Raw genomic sequence first — 20,662 nt, forward strand, 5'->3', positions numbered from 1 at the left:
GAGGACTTCAGATTTCTGGGACATCGGGAGCAGTTCTGGGGTAGGTGGGACCTGTATAAGCTGGATGGTCTGCACCTGAACAGGACTGAGACAAATATCCTTGCAGGAAGGTTTGCTCGTGCTGTGGGGGATGGTTTAACCTAGATTGGCGGGGGGATGGGAACCTGAGCGTGTCTTAGATTGGACAATTTCAGTGCAGGGAACAGGATGCAGAAAATTAGTGAAATTGGCGAGTGACTCTAAAAGACAGAAGAAGAAAAGTTTAAAAAGTGTGCAACACAGGAATTTGGCAAAGTTAGAGGGTAGTTATTTAAATGCAAGGAGTATGGTAAATAAAGCAGATGAGTTGCGATCACAGACAGACACATGGCAACACGATCTCGTTGCGAAAATGGAAACTTGGCTTAAGGAGGGGCAAGAATGGCAGCTCAACACCCCTGGATTTAGTGTATTCAGGCGTGATAGAGAAGAAGATAAAAAAGGGGGAGGGGTGTAGCATTATTAGTTAAGGAATCAATAACAGCTTTGAGGAGGGATGATATGCTAAATGAATCATCAAACGAAGCCATGTGGGTGGAGCTCAGAAATAAAAAAGGGGGCAGCCACATTACTGGGAGTGTACTATAGACCCCCAAATAGTGAGAGGGAGATAGAGGAACAAATATGTAGGCAAATTTCTGAGTACAATAACTTTACGGCGATGATGGTTGGGGAATTCAGCTACCCCAATATCGACTGAGATACGAACAGTGTGAAGGGCACATGGGGACAAAATTCTTGAACTGCATTCAAGAGAACCTTTTTAGCCAGCATGTAACAAGCCCAAGGAAAGGGGGTGCAATTCTAGTTTTAGTCTTCAGTAATGAAGCTGGGCAAGTGGATGAAGTAACAGTGGGTGACCATAATACAGTTAGTTTTAGCATAATCATGGAAAAAGACAAAAATAAAACAGGAGCAAAGTTTCTAAATTGGGGGAAGGCAAATTTTAAGAAACTGAGAGGTGACTTGGTGAATGTGGACTGGATACAGCTACTTGAAGGAAAATCAGTGGCAAACCAGTGGGAGGTATTCAAGAGCAAGATACTACAGGCACAGTGTAGGCATATCCCCACAAAGATAAAGGGTACTGCCAAATTTAGAGCTCCCTGGTTATCTAGAAGCTTACACGGTAAGGTAAAGCAAAAAAAGAAAGCTTATGATGATCACAAATATTTTAATACTTTAAAAAGCCTAGAGGAGCATAGAAAGTGCAGGGGTGAAGTAAAAAAGGAAATTAGAAAAGCAAAGAGAGGACATGAAAAATTATTGGCCAGTAAAATCGAGGAAAGCCTGAAGTTGTTTTATCAGTACATTAAGAGTAAGAAGATAACTAAGGAAAGGGTAGGGTCTATCAGAGATGCACAGAGGAACTTATGCATGGATGCAGAAGATGTGGGCAGGGTTCTTAATGAGTTTTTTGTCTCTGTCTTCACAAAGGAGAGAGTTGATGCAGACATTGTAGTTAAAGAGGAGGAGTGTGAAATATTAGATAAGATAAACATAATGAGAGAGGAAGTGCTTGAGGGTCTGACATCCCTGAAAGTGGATAAATTTCCCAGACCGGATGTGTTGCATCCCAGGCTGTTAAAGGAAGCCAGGGAGGAAATAGTGGGTGCTCTGAGGATCATCTTCAAATCCTCATCAGAAACAGGCAAGGTACGAGATGATTGGAGTCTGCAAACATTGTACCATTGTTAAAAAAGGGTGCGAGGGATAAGCCAGGTAATTATAGGCCAGCCATTCTGACTTCGGTGATGGGTAAGTTGTTAAAATCTATTCTGATGGACAGGATAAACTGTATTTAGAAAGGCACGGATTAATCAGGGATCGTTAGCATGGATTTGTTAAGGGAAGGTTATAAGGTCTTACTAACTTGATTGAGTTTTTTGAGGAAGTAACAAGGAGGATTGATGAGGGTAGTGCAGTGGATATGCGTTACATGGATTTTAGTAGGGCATTTGACAAGGTCCCGCATGGCAGATTGGTCAATAAAATGAAAGCCCATGGGATACAGGGGAATGTGACAGATTGGATCCAGAATTGTCTCAGTGACGGGAAACAAAGGGTAGTAGTCGACGGATGTTTTTGTGAATGGAAAGCGGTTTCCAGTGGTGTTCCACAGGGATCAGTGTTGGGTCCCTTGCTGTTTGTGGTATATATTAATGATTTGAACTTAACTGTGGGAGGCATGATTGGGAAATTTGCTGGTGACACAATAATTGGTCGTGTAGTCGATAGTGAGGAGGGGAGTCGTGGACTCCAGAATGATATCAATGGTTTGGTTGGGTGGGCGGAAAAGTGGCAAATGGAATTCAGTCCTGAGAAGCGTGAGGTGATGTATTTCGAGAGGGCAAATAAAGTGAGGGAATATACAATAAATGGCAGGATATTGAGAGGTGTAGAAGAAGTGATAGATCTTAGAGAGCATGTCCACAGGTCCCTGAAGGTGGTAGGACAGGTAGATAAAGTGGTAAAGAAGGCATATGGATTTCTTTCCTTGATTGGCTGAGGTTTGGAGTACAAAAGCAGAGATGTGATGCTGGAGCTGTATAGAGCGCTGGTTAGGCCACAGCTGGAGTATTGCGTGCAGTTCTGGTCACCACATTACAGAAAGGACATAATTGCTCTGAAGACAGTGCAGAGGATATTTGCAAGAATGTTGCCAGGGCTTGAGGGTTGCAGCTATGAGGAAAGATTGGATAAGTTGGGGTTGTTTTCCCAGGAATTGAGAAGGCTGAGGGGTGACTTGATTGAGGTGTACGAAATTATGAGGGGCCCAGATGGAGTGGACAAAAAGACCTGTTTCCTCTGGCAGGGAAGTCGATTACAAGGGGACACAGATTTAAGGTGATTGGCTGAAAGATTAAAGGGCACATGAGGAGAAACTCTTTCACCCAGAGGGTGGTGGGTGTCTGGAATTCAATGCCAGGATCGGGGATGGAGGCAGAGATCCTCAAGTGGTTTAAAAGGTACCTGCACCTAAGATGCTGTAAGCTGCAGGGCTATGGACCAGGTGCTGGAAGGCGGGATTAGTTTGGGTAGATAGCTATTCAGCCGGCGCGGACACGATGGGCTGAATGGCCTCCTTCTGTGATGTATTTTGTTCTATGTTCCAATTGCTCCCTCTATGACTTCTCCTGCTGTGAAATCTTCTGCAGCTGTACCATCAACAACTACAACATCAATCTTTACATCCACTTCAGCACCAACAATCACACCAGAACCAACAACTACAGAGAGATCCACTCAGCCATCAACAAGTGAATCCATAACAACAAGTTCAACAACGGGGATCAGTTCATCAACTACAGGAGGTACTGAGCAAGAGAAATGGTCTTGGTCAGGCATTTAACACGTCAGGCTCTGGAAGGAAATCTATTGCAGGATGACTTTTATCAGAGACATAGTAAGAACATGTATTGTTAGTCTATTCCCATGCACGAATCTTGTGAGCAGAGAATCAACAATATTAATATGTGCAGACAATAATGTAGTTTAAATAGAACAAGTACAATTCAGTCTCATCTTACATTCTAATGCGGAATATGGTTTTGTTTACACAGCTACATCAGCTGCTCCTACGACAACTACTCCTGCTGTGACATCTTCTACACCTGGACCATCGACAACTACAACACCAATTCTTACATCCACTTCAGCACCAACAAGCACACCAGAACCAACAACTGTAGAGACATCCACTCAGCCATCAACAAGTGTATTCACAACAACAAGCTCAACAACAGGGATTAGTTCCACAACAGGAATTAGTAAGGATTAGACAATTTATATCAACTATACCACACTGTCGGCAGTGTAAATAATTCAACTCGTCAGAGTTTCTGTTTGAGTTAAAAACTAGTTATATTTTGTTGCTTTATACTCACAGCTGGAATATGAATGCTTAACAATGAAAGTATACAAAGGCATCCAGATAGGAAATTGTAATATTGTATTTGTCATATTTAACATCATGGTATTTATTTAGGACAAGTAAGATGAAGCCTGAAGTCATATTCTACAGCTAAATTTTGATTTTGTTTGAACAGCAACATCAGCTGCTCCTGTGACAACCAGTCCTGCCTTGTCATCTTCTACACCTGGACCATCAACAACTACAACACCAATCTTTACATCCACTTCAGTACCAACAAGCACATCAGAACCAACAACTACAGAGAGATCCACTCAGCCATCAACAAGTGAATCCACAACAACAAGCTCAACAATGGGGACCAGTTCATCAACAACAGGAATTAGTAAGGAATTGACCTTTTCTTTAAAAGCTATATCAGACTAATAGTGCTGAAAATAATTTTCAAGTCATGTCTTACTTTATGATAAGCTTAAAAACCAGTTATTTTTGCTTTGTAATCGCAACAGGAATAAGAACACTTAAAAAAAAAATATACAAAGTCATCCCGATTGAAAATTGCAATATTATATGTGCCAGATTTAACATCATGCAATTTATGTAGGACATGTAAGATTAAGTCTCAAGTCATATTCTAAGGCTAAATTTTGATTTTGTTTACACTGCTACATCAGCTGCTCCTACGGCAACTACTCCTGCTGGGACATCTTCTCTACCTATACCATCAACAACTACAACACCAATCCTTACATCCACTTCAGCACCAACAAGCACACCAGAACAACCAACTACAGAGAGATCCACTCAGCCATCAACAATTGTATCCACAACAACAAGCTCAACAACGGGGATCAGTTCATCAACAACAGGAGGTACTGAGCAAAAGAAGTTGTCTTTTTCAGGCATTTAACATTTCATGTTCTGGAAGGAAATCCATTACAGGATGACTTCTATCAGAGATGTAGACAGAACATTTATTGTTAGTCTATACCCAGGCACAAATCTTGTGAGCATAGAATCAACAATATTAATGTGTGAGGACAATAATTTTGTTTAAATAGAACCAGTACATTTGAGTCTCACTTACATGTTAATGCTGAATATGATTTTGTTTACACAGCTACATCAGCTGCTCCTCCGACAACTACTCCTGCTGAGACATCTTTTCCACCTGTACCATCAACAAATACAACACCAATCCTTCCAGCCACTTCAGCACCAGCAAGCACACCAGAACCAACAACTGTAGAGACATCGACTCAGCCATCAACAAGTGTATCCACAACAACAAGTTCAACAGGGATTAGTTCCACGACAGGAATTAGTAAGGATTAGACACTTTATATCAACTATACCACACTGTTGGCAGTGTAACTAATTCATCTCATTTCAGAGTTTCTGTTTGAATTAAAAACTGGTTATATTTTGTTGCTTTATACTCACCGTTGGAGTAAGAATGCTTAACAATGAAAGTATACAAAGGCATCCAGATAGGAAATTGTAATATTGTATTTGTCAGAGTTAACATCATGGGATTTATTTAGGACAAGTAAGATGAAGCCTGAAGTCATATTCTACAGCTGAATTTTGATTTTGTTTACACAGCTACATCAACTGCTCCTGTGACAACCAGTCCTGCCTTGTCATCTTCTACACCTGGACCATCAACAACTACAACACCAATCCTTACATCCACTTCAGCACCAACAATCACACCAGAACCAACAACTACAGAGAGAACCACTCAGCCATTAACAAGCGAATCCACAACATTGACCTTAACAACAGGGATCAGTTCATCAACAATAGGAGGTACTGAGCAAGAGAAATTGTCTTGGTCAGGCATTTAACCCTTCAGGCTCTGGAAGGAAATCTGTTGCAGGATGAGTTTTATCAGAGATGTAGATAGAACATGTATTGTTTGTCTATACCCATGCACAAATCTTGTGAGCACAGAATCAACAATTTTAATGTGTGAGGACAATCATGTAGTTTAAATAGAACAAGTACAATTGAGTCTCATCATACATTCTAATGGTTAATATGGTTTTGTTTACACAGTTCCATCTGCTGCTCCTACGACAACTACTCCTGCTGGGACATCTTCTACACCTGTACCATCAACAAATACAACACCAATCCTTCCATCCACTTCAGCACCAACAAGCACACCAGAACCAACAACTGTAGAGACATCCACTCAGCCATCAACAAGTGTATCCACAACAACAAGCTCAACAATAGAGATCAGTTCATCAACAGTAAGAATTAGTAAGGAATAGACCTTTTCTTTAAAAGCTATATCAGACTAATAGTGCTGAAATTAATTTTCAAGTCATGTCTTACTTTATGATAAGCTTAAAAACCAGTTATTTTTGCTTTGTAATCGCAACAGGAATAAGAACACTTCAAAACAAAAGTATACAAAGCCATCCCGATTGAAAATTGCAATATTATATGTGCCAGATTTAACATCATGCCATTTATGTAGGACATGTAAGATTAAGTCTGAAGTCATATTCTACAGCTGAATTTTGATTTTGTTTACACAGCTACATCAGCTGCTCCTGTGACAACCAGTCCTGCCTTGTCATCTTCTACACCTGGACCATCAACAACTACAACACCAATCCTTACATCCACTTCAGCACCAACAATCACACCAGAACCAACAACTACAGAGAGAACCACTCAGCCATTAACAAGTGAATCCACAACATTGACCTTAACAACAGGGATCAGTTCATCAACAATAGAAGGTACTGAGCAAGAGAAATTGTCTTGGTCAGGCATTTAACCCTTCAGGCTCTGGAAGGAAATCTGTTGCAGGATAAGTTTTGTCAGAGATGCAGATAGAACATGTATTGTTTGTCTATCCCCATGCACAAATCTTGTGAGCATAGAATCAACAATATTAATGTGTGAGGACAATCATGTATTTTAAATAGAACAAGTACAATTGAGTCTCATCATACATTCTAATGCTGAATATGATTTTGTTTACACAGCTACATCAGCTGCTCCTACGACAACTACTCCTGCTGGGACATCTTCTACACCTGTACCATCAACAACTACAACACCAATCTCTACATCCACTTCAGCACCAACAATCACACCAGAACCAACAACTACAGAGAGATCCACTCAGCCATCAACAAGTGAATCCATAACAACAAGTTCAACAACGGGGATCAGTTCATCAACAACAGGAGGTACTGAGCAAGAGAAATGGTCTTGGTCAGGCATTTAACACGTCAGGCTCTGGAAGGAAATCTATTGCAGGATGACTTTTATCAGAGACATAGTAAGAACATGTATTGTTAGTCTATTCCCATGCACGAATCTTGTGAGCAGAGAATCAACAATATTAATATGTGCAGACAATAATGTAGTTTAAATAGAACAAGTACAATTCAGTCTCATCTTACATTCTAATGCGGAATATGGTTTTGTTTACACAGCTACATCAGCTGCTCCTACGACAACTACTCCTGCTGTGACATCTTCTACACCTGGACCATCGACAACTACAACACCAATTCTTACATCCACTTCAGCACCAACAAGCACACCAGAACCAACAACTGTAGAGACATCCACTCAGCCATCAACAAGTGTATTCACAACAACAAGCTCAACAACAGGGATTAGTTCCACAACAGGAATTAGTAAGGATTAGACAATTTATATCAACTATACCACACTGTCGGCAGTGTAAATAATTCAACTCGTCAGAGTTTCTGTTTGAGTTAAAAACTAGTTATATTTTGTTGCTTTATACTCACAGCTGGAATATGAATGCTTAACAATGAAAGTATACAAAGGCATCCAGATAGGAAATTGTAATATTGTATTTGTCATATTTAACATCATGGTATTTATTTAGGACAAGTAAGATGAAGCCTGAAGTCATATTCTACAGCTAAATTTTGATTTTGTTTGAACAGCAACATCAGCTGCTCCTGTGACAACCAGTCCTGCCTTGTCATCTTCTACACCTGGACCATCAACAACTACAACACCAATCTTTACATCCACTTCAGTACCAACAAGCACATCAGAACCAACAACTACAGAGAGATCCACTCAGCCATCAACAAGTGAATCCACAACAACAAGCTCAACAATGGGGACCAGTTCATCAACAACAGGAATTAGTAAGGAATTGACCTTTTCTTTAAAAGCTATATCAGACTAATAGTGCTGAAAATAATTTTCAAGTCATGTCTTACTTTATGATAAGCTTAAAAACCAGTTATTTTTGCTTTGTAATCGCAACAGGAATAAGAACACTTAAAAAAAAAATATACAAAGTCATCCCGATTGAAAATTGCAATATTATATGTGCCAGATTTAACATCATGCAATTTATGTAGGACATGTAAGATTAAGTCTCAAGTCATATTCTAAGGCTAAATTTTGATTTTGTTTACACTGCTACATCAGCTGCTCCTACGGCAACTACTCCTGCTGGGACATCTTCTCTACCTATACCATCAACAACTACAACACCAATCCTTACATCCACTTCAGCACCAACAAGCACACCAGAACAACCAACTACAGAGAGATCCACTCAGCCATCAACAATTGTATCCACAACAACAAGCTCAACAACGGGGATCAGTTCATCAACAACAGGAGGTACTGAGCAAAAGAAGTTGTCTTTTTCAGGCATTTAACATTTCATGTTCTGGAAGGAAATCCATTACAGGATGACTTCTATCAGAGATGTAGACAGAACATTTATTGTTAGTCTATACCCAGGCACAAATCTTGTGAGCATAGAATCAACAATATTAATGTGTGAGGACAATAATTTTGTTTAAATAGAACCAGTACATTTGAGTCTCACTTACATGTTAATGCTGAATATGATTTTGTTTACACAGCTACATCAGCTGCTCCTCCGACAACTACTCCTGCTGAGACATCTTTTCCACCTGTACCATCAACAAATACAACACCAATCCTTCCAGCCACTTCAGCACCAGCAAGCACACCAGAACCAACAACTGTAGAGACATCGACTCAGCCATCAACAAGTGTATCCACAACAACAAGTTCAACAGGGATTAGTTCCACGACAGGAATTAGTAAGGATTAGACACTTTATATCAACTATACCACACTGTTGGCAGTGTAACTAATTCATCTCATTTCAGAGTTTCTGTTTGAATTAAAAACTGGTTATATTTTGTTGCTTTATACTCACCGTTGGAGTAAGAATGCTTAACAATGAAAGTATACAAAGGTATCCAGATAGGAAATTGTAATATTGTATTTGTCAGAGTTAACATCATGGGATTTATTTAGGACAAGTAAGATGAAGCCTGAAGTCATATTCTACAGCTGAATTTTGATTTTGTTTACACAGCTACATCAACTGCTCCTGTGACAACCAGTCCTGCCTTGTCATCTTCTACACCTGGACCATCAACAACTACAACACCAATCCTTACATCCACTTCAGCACCAACAATCACACCAGAACCAACAACTACAGAGAGAACCACTCAGCCATTAACAAGCGAATCCACAACATTGACCTTAACAACAGGGATCAGTTCATCAACAATAGGAGGTACTGAGCAAGAGAAATTGTCTTGGTCAGGCATTTAACCCTTCAGGCTCTGGAAGGAAATCTGTTGCAGGATGAGTTTTATCAGAGATGTAGATAGAACATGTATTGTTTGTCTATACCCATGCACAAATCTTGTGAGCACAGAATCAACAATTTTAATGTGTGAGGACAATCATGTAGTTTAAATAGAACAAGTACAATTGAGTCTCATCATACATTCTAATGGTTAATATGGTTTTGTTTACACAGTTCCATCTGCTGCTCCTACGACAACTACTCCTGCTGGGACATCTTCTACACCTGTACCATCAACAAATACAACACCAATCCTTCCATCCACTTCAGCACCAACAAGCACACCAGAACCAACAACTGTAGAGACATCCACTCAGCCATCAACAAGTGTATCCACAACAACAAGCTCAACAATAGAGATCAGTTCATCAACAGTAAGAATTAGTAAGGAATAGACCTTTTCTTTAAAAGCTATATCAGACTAATAGTGCTGAAATTAATTTTCAAGTCATGTCTTACTTTATGATAAGCTTAAAAACCAGTTATTTTTGCTTTGTAATCGCAACAGGAATAAGAACACTTCAAAACAAAAGTATACAAAGCCATCCCGATTGAAAATTGCAATATTATATGTGCCAGATTTAACATCATGCCATTTATGTAGGACATGTAAGATTAAGTCTGAAGTCATATTCTACAGCTGAATTTTGATTTTGTTTACACAGCTACATCAGCTGCTCCTGTGACAACCAGTCCTGCCTTGTCATCTTCTACACCTGGACCATCAACAACTACAACACCAATCCTTACATCCACTTCAGCACCAACAATCACACCAGAACCAACAACTACAGAGAGAACCACTCAGCCATTAACAAGTGAATCCACAACATTGACCTTAACAACAGGGATCAGTTCATCAACAATAGGAGGTACTGAGCAAGAGAAATTGTCTTGGTCAGGCATTTAACCCTTCAGGCTCTGGAAGGAAATCTGTTGCAGGATGAGTTTTATCAGAGATGTAGATAGAACATGTATTGTTTGTCTATACCCATGCACAAATCTTGTGAGCACAGAATCAACAATTGTAATGTGTGAGGACAATCATGTAGTTTAAATAGAACAAGTACAATTGAGTCTCATCATACATTCTAATGCTGAATATGGTTTTGTTTACACAGCTACATCTGCTGCTCCTACGACAACTACTCCTGCTGGGACATCTTCTACACCTGTACCATCAACAAATACAACACCAATCCTTCCATCCACTTCAGCACCAACAAGCACACCAGAACCAACAACTGTAGAGACATCCACTCAGCCATCAACAAGTGTATCCACAACAACAAGCTCAACAGGGATTAGTTCCACAACAGGAATTTGTAAGGATTAGACACTTTATATCAACTATACCACACTGTTGGCAGTGTAAATAATTCAACTCATGTCAGAGTTTCTGTTTGAGTTAAAAACTGGTTATATTTTGTTGCTTTATACTCACAGCTGGAATATGAATGCTTAACAATGAAAGTATACAAAGGCATCCAGATAGGAAATTGTAATATTGTATTTGTCAGATTTAACATTATGCCATTTATTTAGGACAAGTAAGAGGAAGTCTCAAGTCATATTCTACAGCTAAATTTTGATTTTGTTTGAACAGCTACATCAGCTGCTCCTCCGACAACTACTCCTGCTGGGACATCTTCTACACCTGGACCATCAACAACTACAACACCAATCTTTACATCCACTTCAGCACAAACACGCACACCAGAACCAACAACTACAGAGATATCCACTCAGCCATCAACAAGTGTATCCACAACAACAAGCTCAACAATAGAGATCAGTTCATCAACAGTAAGAATTAGTAAGGAATAGACCTTTTCTTTAAAAGCTATATCAGACCAATAGTGCTGAAATTAATTTTCAAGTCATGTCTTACTTTATGATAAGCTTAAAAACCAGTTATTTTTGCTTTGTAATCGCAACAGGAATAAGAACACTTCAAAACAAAAGTATACAAAGCCATCCCGATTGAAAATTGCAATATCATATGTGCCAGATTTAACATCATGCCATTTATGTAGGACATGTAAGATTAAGTCTGAAGTCATATTCTGCAGCTAAATTTTGATTTTGTTTACACAGCTACACCAGCTGCTCCTACGACAACTACTCCTGCTGGGACATCTTCTACACCTGGACCATCAACAACTACAACACCAATCTCTACATCCACTTCAGCACCAACAAGCACGCCAGAACCAACAACTGTAGAGAGATCCACTCAGCCATCAACAAGTGTATCCACAACAACAAGCTCAACAACAGGGATTAGTTCCACAACAGGAATTAGTAAGGATTAGACACTTTATATCAACTATACCACACTTTTGCAGTGTAACTAATTCAATTCATGTCAGAGTTTCTGTTTGAGTTAAAAACTGGTTATATTTTGTTACATTATACTCACCGTTGGAATAAGAATGCTTAACAATGAAGATATACAAAGGCATCCAGATGGGAAATTGTAATATTGTATTTGTCAGATTAACATCTTGGTATTTATTTAGGACAAGTAAGGTGAAGCCTGAAGTCATATTCTACAGCTGAATTTTGATTTTGTTTACACAGCTACATCAGCTGCTCCTGTGACAACCAGTCCTGCCTTGTCATCTTCTACACCTGGACCATCAACAACTCCAACACCAATCCTTACATCCACTTCAGCACCAACAATCACACCAGAACCAACAACTACAGAGAGAACCACTCAGCCATTAACAAGTGAATCCACAACATTGACCTTAACAACAGGGATCAGTTCATCAACAATAGAAGGTACTGAGCAAGAGAAATTGTCTTGGTCAGGCATTTAACCCTTCAGGCTCTGGAAGGAAATCTGTTGCAGGATAAGTTTTGTCAGAGATGCAGATAGAACATGTATTGTTTGTCTATCCCCATGCACAAATCTTGTGAGCATAGAATCAACAATATTAATGTGTGAGGACAATCATGTATTTTAAATAGAACAAGTACAATTGAGTCTCATCATACATTCTAATGCTGAATATGATTTTGTTTACACAGCTACATCAGCTGCTCCTACGACAACTACTCCTGCTGGGACATCTTCTACACCTGTACCATCAACAACTACAACACCAATCCTTACAACCACTTCAGCACCAACAAGCACGCCAGAACCACCAACTACAGAGACATCCACTCAGCCATCAACAATTGTATCCACAACAACAAGCTCAACAACGGGGATCAGTTCATCAACAACAGGAGGTACTGAGCAAAAGAAGTTGTCTTTTTCAGGCATTTAGCACTTCATGTTCTGGAAGGAAATCCATTGCAGGATGAGTTTTATCAGAGATGTAGATAGAACATGTATTGTTAGTCTATGCCCAGGCACGAATATTTTGAGCACAGAATCAACAATTTTAATGTGTGAGGACAATCATGTAGTTTAAATAGAACCAGTACATTTGAGTCTCATCTTACATTCTAATGCTGAATATGATTTTGTTTACACAGCTACACCTGCTGCTCCTACGACAACTACTCCTGCTGGGACATCTTCTACACCTGGACCATCAACAACTACAACACCAATCTCTACATCCACTTCAGCACCAACAAGCACACCAGAACCAACAACTGTAGAGAGATCCACTCAGCCATCAACAAGTGTATCCGCAACAACGAGCTCAACAGGGATTAGTTCCACAACAGGAATTAGTAAGGATTAGACACTTTATATCAACTATATCACACTGTTGGCAGTGTAAATAATTCAACTCATGTCAGAGTTTCTGTTTGAGTTAAAAACTGGTTATATTTTGTTGCTTTATACTCACAGCTGGAATATGAATGCTTAACAATGAAAGTATACAAAGGCATCCAGATAGGAAATTGTAATATTGTATTTGTCAGATTTAACATTATGCCATTTATTTAGGATAAGTAAGAGGAAGTCTCAAGTCATATTCTACAGCTAAATTTTGATTTTGTTTGAACAGCTGCATCAGCTGCTCCTACGACAATTACTCCTGCTGGGACATCTTCTACACCTGCACCATCAACAACTACAACACCAATCCTGACAGCCACTTCAGCACCAACAAGCACACCAGAACCAACAACTGTAGAGACATCCACTCAGCCATCAACAAGTGTATCCACAACAACAAGCTCAACAACAGGGATTAGTTCCACAACAGGAATTTGTAAGGATTAGACACTTTATATCAACTATACCACACTTTTGCAGTGTAACTAATTCAATTCATGTCAGAGTTTCTGTTTGAGTTAAAAACTGGTTATATTTTGTTACATTATACTCACCGTTGGAATAAGAATGCTTAACAATGAAGATATACAAAGGCATCCAGATGGGAAATTGTAATATTGTATTTGTCAGAGTTAACATCTTGGTATTTATTTAGGACAAGTAAGGTAAAGCCTGAAGTCATATTCTACAGCTGAATTTTGATTTTGTTTACACAGCTACATCAGCTGCTCCTGTGACAACCAGTCCTGCCTTGTCATCTTCTACACCTGGACCATCAACAACTCCAACACCAATCCTTACATCCACTTCAGCACCAACAATCACACCAGAACCAACAACTACAGAGAGAACCACTCAGCCATTAACAAGTGAATCCACAACATTGACCTTAACAACAGGGATCAGTTCATCAACAATAGAAGGTACTGAGCAAGAGAAATTGTCTTGGTCAGGCATTTAACCCTTCAGGCTCTGGAAGGAAATCTGTTGCAGGATAAGTTTTGTCAGAGATGCAGATAGAACATGTATTGTTTGTCTATCTCCATGCACAAATCTTGTGAGCATAGAATCAACAATATTAATGTGTGAGGACAATCATGTATTTTAAATAGAACAAGTACAATTGAGTCTCATCATACATTCTAATGCTGAATATGATTTTGTTTACACAGCTACATCAGCTGCTCCTACGACAACTACTCCTGCTGGGACATCTTCTACACCTGTACCATCAACAACTACAACACCAATCCTTACAACCACTTCAGCACCAACAAGCACGCCAGAACCACCAACTACAGAGACATCCACTCAGCCATCAACAATTGTATCCACAACAACAAGCTCAACAACGGGGATCAGTTCATCAACAACAGGAGGTACTGAGCAAAAGAAGTTGTCTTTTTCAGGCATTTAGCACTTCATGTTCTGGAAGGAAATCCATTGCAGGATGAGTTTTATCAGAGATGTAGATAGAACATGTATTGTTAGTCTATGCCCAGGCACGAATATTTTGAGCACAGAATCAACAATTTTAATGTGTGAGGACAATCATGTAGTTTAAATAGAACCAGTACATTTGAGTCTCATCTTACATTCTAATGCTGAATATGATTTTGTTTACACAGCTACACCTGCTGCTCCTACGACAACTACTCCTGCTGGGACATCTTCTACACCTGGACCATCAACAACTACAACACCAATCTCTACATCCACTTCAGCACCAACAAGCACACCAGAACCAACAACTGTAGAGAGATCCACTCAGCCATCAACAAGTGTATCCGCAACAACAAGCTCAACAGGGATTAGTTCCACAACAGGAATTAGTAAGGATTAGACACTTTATATCAACTATATCACACTGTTGGCAGTGTAAATAATTCAACTCATGTCAGAGTTTCTGTTTGAGTTAAAAACTGGTTATATTTTGTTGCTTTATACTGCTTAACAATGAAAGTATACAAAGGCATCCAGATAGGAAATTGTAATATTGTATTTGTCAGATTTAACATTATGCCATTTATTTAGGATAAGTAAGAGGAAGTCTCAAGTCATATTCTACAGCTAAATTTTGATTTTGTTGCCACAGCTGCACCTGCTGCTCCTCCGACAATTACTCCTGCTGGGACATCTTCTACACCTGTACCATCAACAACTACAACACCAATCCTGACAGCCACTTCAGCACCAACAAGCACACCAGAACCAACAACTGTAGAGAGATCCACTCAGCCATCAACAAGTGTATCCACAACAACAAGCTCAACAACAGGGATTAGTTCCACAACAGGAATTTGTAAGGATTAGACACTTTATATCAACTATACCACACTTTTGCAGTGTAACTAATTCATCTCATGTCAGAGTTTCTGTTTGAGTTAAAAACTGGTTATATTTTGTTACATTATACTCACCGTTGGAATAAGAATGCTTAACAATGAAAATATACAAAGGCATCCAGATGGGAAATTGTAATATTGTATTTGTCAGAGTTAACACCATGGTATTTATTTAGAACAAGTAAGATGAAGCCTGAAGTCATATTCTACAGCTGAATTTTGATTTTGTTTACACAGTTACATCAACTGCTCCTGTGACAACCAGTCCTGCCTTGTCATCTTCTACACCTGGACCATCAACAACTCCAACACCAATCCTTACATCCACTTCAGCACCAACAAGCACGCCAGAACCACCAACTACAGAGAGATCCACTCAGCCATTAACAAGTGAATCCACAACAATAAGCTCAACAACAGGGATCAGTTCATCAACAACAGGAATTAGTAAGGAATTGACCTTTTCTTTAAAAGCTATATCAGACTAATAGTGCTGAGAAAGATTTTCAAGTCATGTCTTCCTTTATGATAAGCTTAAAAACCAGTTATTTTTGCTTTGTAATCACAACAGGAATAACAACGCTTAAAAACAAAAGTATACAAAGGCATCCTGATTGGAAATTGCAATAATATATTTCCCATATTTTACATCATACAATTTATTTAGGATAGCTAAGATTAAGTCTCATGTCATAATCTACAGGTGAATTTTGATTTTGTTTGCACAGCTACATCAACTACTCCCCTGACAACTACTCCTGCCGTGTCATCTTCTCCACCTGGACCATCAACAACTACAACACCAATCCTTTCATCCACTTCAGCGCCAATAATCACACCAGAACCAACAACGACAGAGAGATCCACTCAGCCATCAACAAGTTTATCCACAACATCAAGCTCTACAATAGAGATCCGTTCATCAACAATAGGAATTAGTAAGGAATTGACCTTTTCTTCTATCGCTGTGTCAGACTAATAGTGCTGAAAATAATTCTACTCATGTCTGACTTTATGACTCGCTTGAAAAACATTTTTTTTTGCTTTTTAATCCTTTTGGCCTCCTTGTCTTGAGAGACAATGGGTAAGTGCCTAGAGTTGGTCAGTGGTTTGTGGAGCAGCACCTGGGGTGGCTATAAAGGTCAATTTCTAGAGTGACAGACTCTTCCACACGCGCTGGAGATAAAATTGGTTGTCGGGGCTGTTACACAGTTGGCTCTCTGCTTACACTGCTGTCTCTTTTCATGCCAACTGCTGAGTCTCTTCGACTTGCCTTCCTTCAGCCCGGCCTTTATAGCTGTCGGCCAGCTCTGGTGATCGCTGGCAACTGTCTCCTACAACTTGTGGCCAATGTCGCAAGACTTGATGTTGCGTTTGAAGCGGAGACATAGACGGCAGGTGGGTCTGATACCAGTGACAAGCTCACTGTACAATTCGTCCTTGGGGATCCTGCCATCTTCCATGCGGTTCACATGGCCAAGCCATCTCAAGGGCTGACATACGCTGTCAAGGCCTCGCTGCCGTAGAGCAAGGTTTTGAGGACACAGGCTTGAAACACTCGGATTTTTGTGTTCTGTGACAGTGTGCCATTTTCCCACACCTTCTTGGCCAGTCTGGACATAGCAGCAGACACCTTTCCCATGCGCTTGTTGATTTATAATCGAGAGACTGGTTACTGGTGATGGTTGCGCCCAGGTAGGTGAAATTTTGAACCACTTCCAGAGTGTGGTCACCGATACTGATAGATGGAACATTTCTGACGTCCTGTCCCATGACGTTTGTTTTCTTGGTTAGGCCAAATTCGTTGCAGGCAGCCGCAAGCCTGTCGATGAGTCTCTGCAGACACTCTTCTGTGTGGGATGTTAATGCAGCATCGTTAGCAAAGAGGAGTTCCCTGGTGAGGACTTTCCATGCTTTGGTCTTTGCTCTAAGACGGGCAAGGTTGAACAATGTGCCACTTGATCTTGTGTGGAGGTAAATTCCTTCTTGTGAAGACTTGAACGCGTGAGAGAACAGCAGTGAAAAGAAGATCCCAAACAGTGTAGGTGCGAGAACACAGCTCTGTTTCACACCACTCAGGATAGGAAAGGAGTCTGATGATGCACCGCTATGCTGAATTGTGCCTTTCATATTGTCATGGAATGAGGTGATGATACTTAGTAGCTTTGGTGGACATCTAATCTTTGCTAGTAGTCTGAAGAGACCACATCTGCTGACGAGGTCAAAGGCTTTGGTGAGATATGTGAAGGCAACGTAGAGGGGCATCTGTTGTTCGCGCCATTTATCCTGTAGCTGGCGAAGGGAGAACAGCATGTCAATAGAGGATCTCTGCTCGAAAGCCACACTGTGCCTCAGGGTAGACACGCACAGCCAGCTTCTGGAGTCTGTTTAAAATGAATCGAGCGAAGGCTGTCCCCACTGTGCTGATCAGGGAGATTCCATGATAGTTGTTACAGTCACCTTGTTCTTATAGAGGGTGATGATATTGGCACCGCGCATATCCTGTGGTAATGCTCCCTCATCCCAGCATAGGCAAAGCAGTTCATGGAGTACTGAGGGTATAGCAGGCTTGGCACTCATGATTTTTTCAGGGGTAATGCCATCCTTTCCAGGGGCTTTTCCTCTGGCTAGACAATTATTGGCGTTACTGAGCTCCGAATTTGTTGGCTGTTCGTCCAGCTCATCCATGACTGGCAGAGACTGGGCTGCTTTGAGGGCGATATCAGTGACATCATTTTCCCTGGAGTACAGTTCTAGGTAGTGCTGCACCCAGCAGTCCATTTGTTTGCGTTGGTCAGTTTTTCCCTAATTTAGACTTGAGGGGGGCGATCTTCTTGATGGTTGGCCCAAAAGCTCTCTTAATGCCATCATACATTCCTCTGATTTTTCCCGTGTCGGAGGCCAGCTGAATACGACTGCATAGGTGTTGCCAGTAGTCATTTGCACAGCACCTGGCTGTTCTTTGTGCAGTGTTTTTGGCGGCTTTAAGTGCTATGGATGTTAACTTGCTGGGGGCTTTCTTGTAGTTCAGCAGTGCAGTGCGCTTAGCGGCTATGGCAGGTTCCAGCTCTTGAGATTGAAATCAGTCCACATTCTGCTTCTCACATTTGCCAAAGGTGGTCACTGCTCAGTCATAGATGGCGTCTCTGATGTGGGCCCACTTGGTCTCTGCATCCCCTGCAGCAGTGTTTTGAAGGGCTTTTTCAAGCGAATTGAGAAACTTTTGTGACAGCTGTGGATAAGAAATTCTGGTAGTGTTGATGCGTGCGCGGCCGTTCTCCTTGGAGTTATGTAACTTCTTTGGTTTGAGTCTAACTTTGCCGCACACCAGGGAGTGGTCAGTGTGGCAGTCCACACTGTGGAAGCTGCGTGTGATTAGAGCACTGTTTATGGACGCTCGCCTTGTGATGATGAGGTCCACTGGTGCCAACGACATGATCTGAAGAAGGGTCACTGACCTGAAACGTTAACTCTGCTTATCTCTCCACAGATGCTGCCAGACCTGCTGAGTATTTCCAGCTTATCTTGTTTTTATTTCAGATTTCCAGAATCTGCAGTTTTTTGCTTTTATGCCAATGCCATGATGTTGGGTGTCTCCATGAAACCTGGTGACAGGATTTAGTTTGAAAGAACGAGTTGGTGATGCAGAGGTTGTGGTAGATACACAACTCCAGCAGTCTCTGTCTATTATCATTCATCCTTCCAATGCCAGAGCACCTGAGGCAGGAGTGCCATGTCTCATGGTCGGCCCCTAACCTGGCGTTAAAGTCCCCCAGCAGGAACAAATGTTCAGTATTAGGAATGCTACTAATGATATTTTGGAGTTCCGTGTAGAACTGGTCTTTAACTTCAGGTGGGGAGCAGAGTGTTGGAGCATAGATGCGGAGTAGGTGTACTGGACCAGAGGTGGTGAGCAGTCGGATGGACAGTATGCGTTCCGAGCCATTTGTAGGTGGCTCTATCATGCTGAGCAAAGAGTTTCTGATGGCGAAACCCACTCCATGCTGTCTTGGTTCTTCTGGATCCCTACCCTGCCAGTAGAAGGTGTAGTCTTGCTCCCTTAGTGATCCACTCGCAGGGAGGCGTGTCTCCTGAAGTGCTGCAATGTCCACATTGAGTCTACTAAGCTCGTTGTTAATGCTGGCGGTCTTCCAAGAGTCGTCGATTTGTGTAAGATCTTCTGACAGACCAGGGCACATAGTTCTGACGCTCCAGCTTGCAAAACGAAGGGCTGGTACCTTCTTTCCTTTTTTTGTCGTGCTGTTTGGTGCGGTATTACAGTCCACTTGTCAGGCAATGACCCTGAGTCCAAGCACCCATTGAAGCAGGTGGACTGTGGCGGGACAGAACCTTTCCGAACGGGAGCTGCCCAGTTTGAGGCAGGCGGTAGCCGTCCAATGAGATGTGACGACCTCTCCCACCGACAAATGCAACCTGTGATGTCCAATCTCTACGCCAATTGAGCTGGACTTAAAACCCGTAACTGCTGCCTGGCATGTTGTTTTGGTTGCTGTGACGCGACTATGGAGTGACCTCTCCATGGCGCATGCCAGGGTGGAATATATGGAGGTTGTGAGTTGACCAAGCCTCAAAGTTCCCCTCTCGGTCTTCCTTGTGGGATCCAAAGGAGTGCAGAGCACGATGTTTGGCACAAGTTTGCCTGCAGGAACTGCAAGAAACATGCCAAAGGTGGCACATGACGGCCTTAAGGGCTCTGCTCCGGATTTTCTGTTAGGGTTTAATCCCTTAGCCTTAGTCTCTCCCAAGATGCCCACAAGGCAGTGGGGTTGTTAGCTCATATTCCTGAGCAGGGGCCCTAACAAGTAGAGTACACACTCTATGCTGAAATACCCTCCACCATCCACAATCTTTGGCCTCCTTGTCTCGAGAGACAATGGGTAAGCGCCTGGAGGTGCTCAGTGGATTGTGAAGCAGCGCCTAGAGTGGCTATAAAGGCCAATTCTAGAGTGACAGACTCTTCCACAGGTGCT

The 20,662-nt window shown here is 41.2% G+C and overlaps 3 protein-coding genes across 3 annotated transcripts; all 3 read left to right on the forward strand.

The window, feature by feature from the left end:
- Window positions 1–3,369: 3,369 nt before the first annotated feature.
- On the forward strand, window positions 3,370–5,248 carry LOC137375046 (uncharacterized). Its single transcript, XM_068041671.1, has 5 exons — window positions 3,370–3,445; window positions 3,603–3,809; window positions 4,089–4,298; window positions 4,588–4,785; window positions 5,034–5,248. Exons 1-5 carry the CDS (start codon window positions 3,370–3,372, stop codon window positions 5,246–5,248), a joined length of 906 nt encoding a protein of 301 aa, XP_067897772.1.
- A 121-nt stretch (window positions 5,249–5,369) lies between these two features.
- LOC137375047 (putative uncharacterized protein DDB_G0282499) lies at window positions 5,370–7,078 on the forward strand. Its single transcript, XM_068041672.1, has 5 exons — window positions 5,370–5,413; window positions 5,519–5,725; window positions 5,975–6,184; window positions 6,466–6,618; window positions 6,922–7,078. The coding sequence occupies exons 1-5, from the start codon at window positions 5,370–5,372 to the stop codon at window positions 7,076–7,078; spliced, it is 771 nt and encodes a 256-aa protein (XP_067897773.1).
- A 66-nt stretch (window positions 7,079–7,144) lies between these two features.
- Window positions 7,145–10,911, forward strand: LOC137375048 (uncharacterized). Its single transcript, XM_068041673.1, has 9 exons — window positions 7,145–7,220; window positions 7,378–7,584; window positions 7,864–8,073; window positions 8,363–8,560; window positions 8,809–9,012; window positions 9,294–9,500; window positions 9,750–9,959; window positions 10,241–10,447; window positions 10,697–10,911. Exons 1-9 carry the CDS (start codon window positions 7,145–7,147, stop codon window positions 10,909–10,911), a joined length of 1,734 nt encoding a protein of 577 aa, XP_067897774.1.
- Window positions 10,912–20,662: the final 9,751 nt, after the last annotated feature.

This window comes from Heterodontus francisci, chromosome 11 (genome assembly GCF_036365525.1).
Source record: "Heterodontus francisci isolate sHetFra1 chromosome 11, sHetFra1.hap1, whole genome shotgun sequence".
Lineage (NCBI taxonomy): Eukaryota > Metazoa > Chordata > Chondrichthyes > Heterodontiformes > Heterodontidae > Heterodontus > Heterodontus francisci.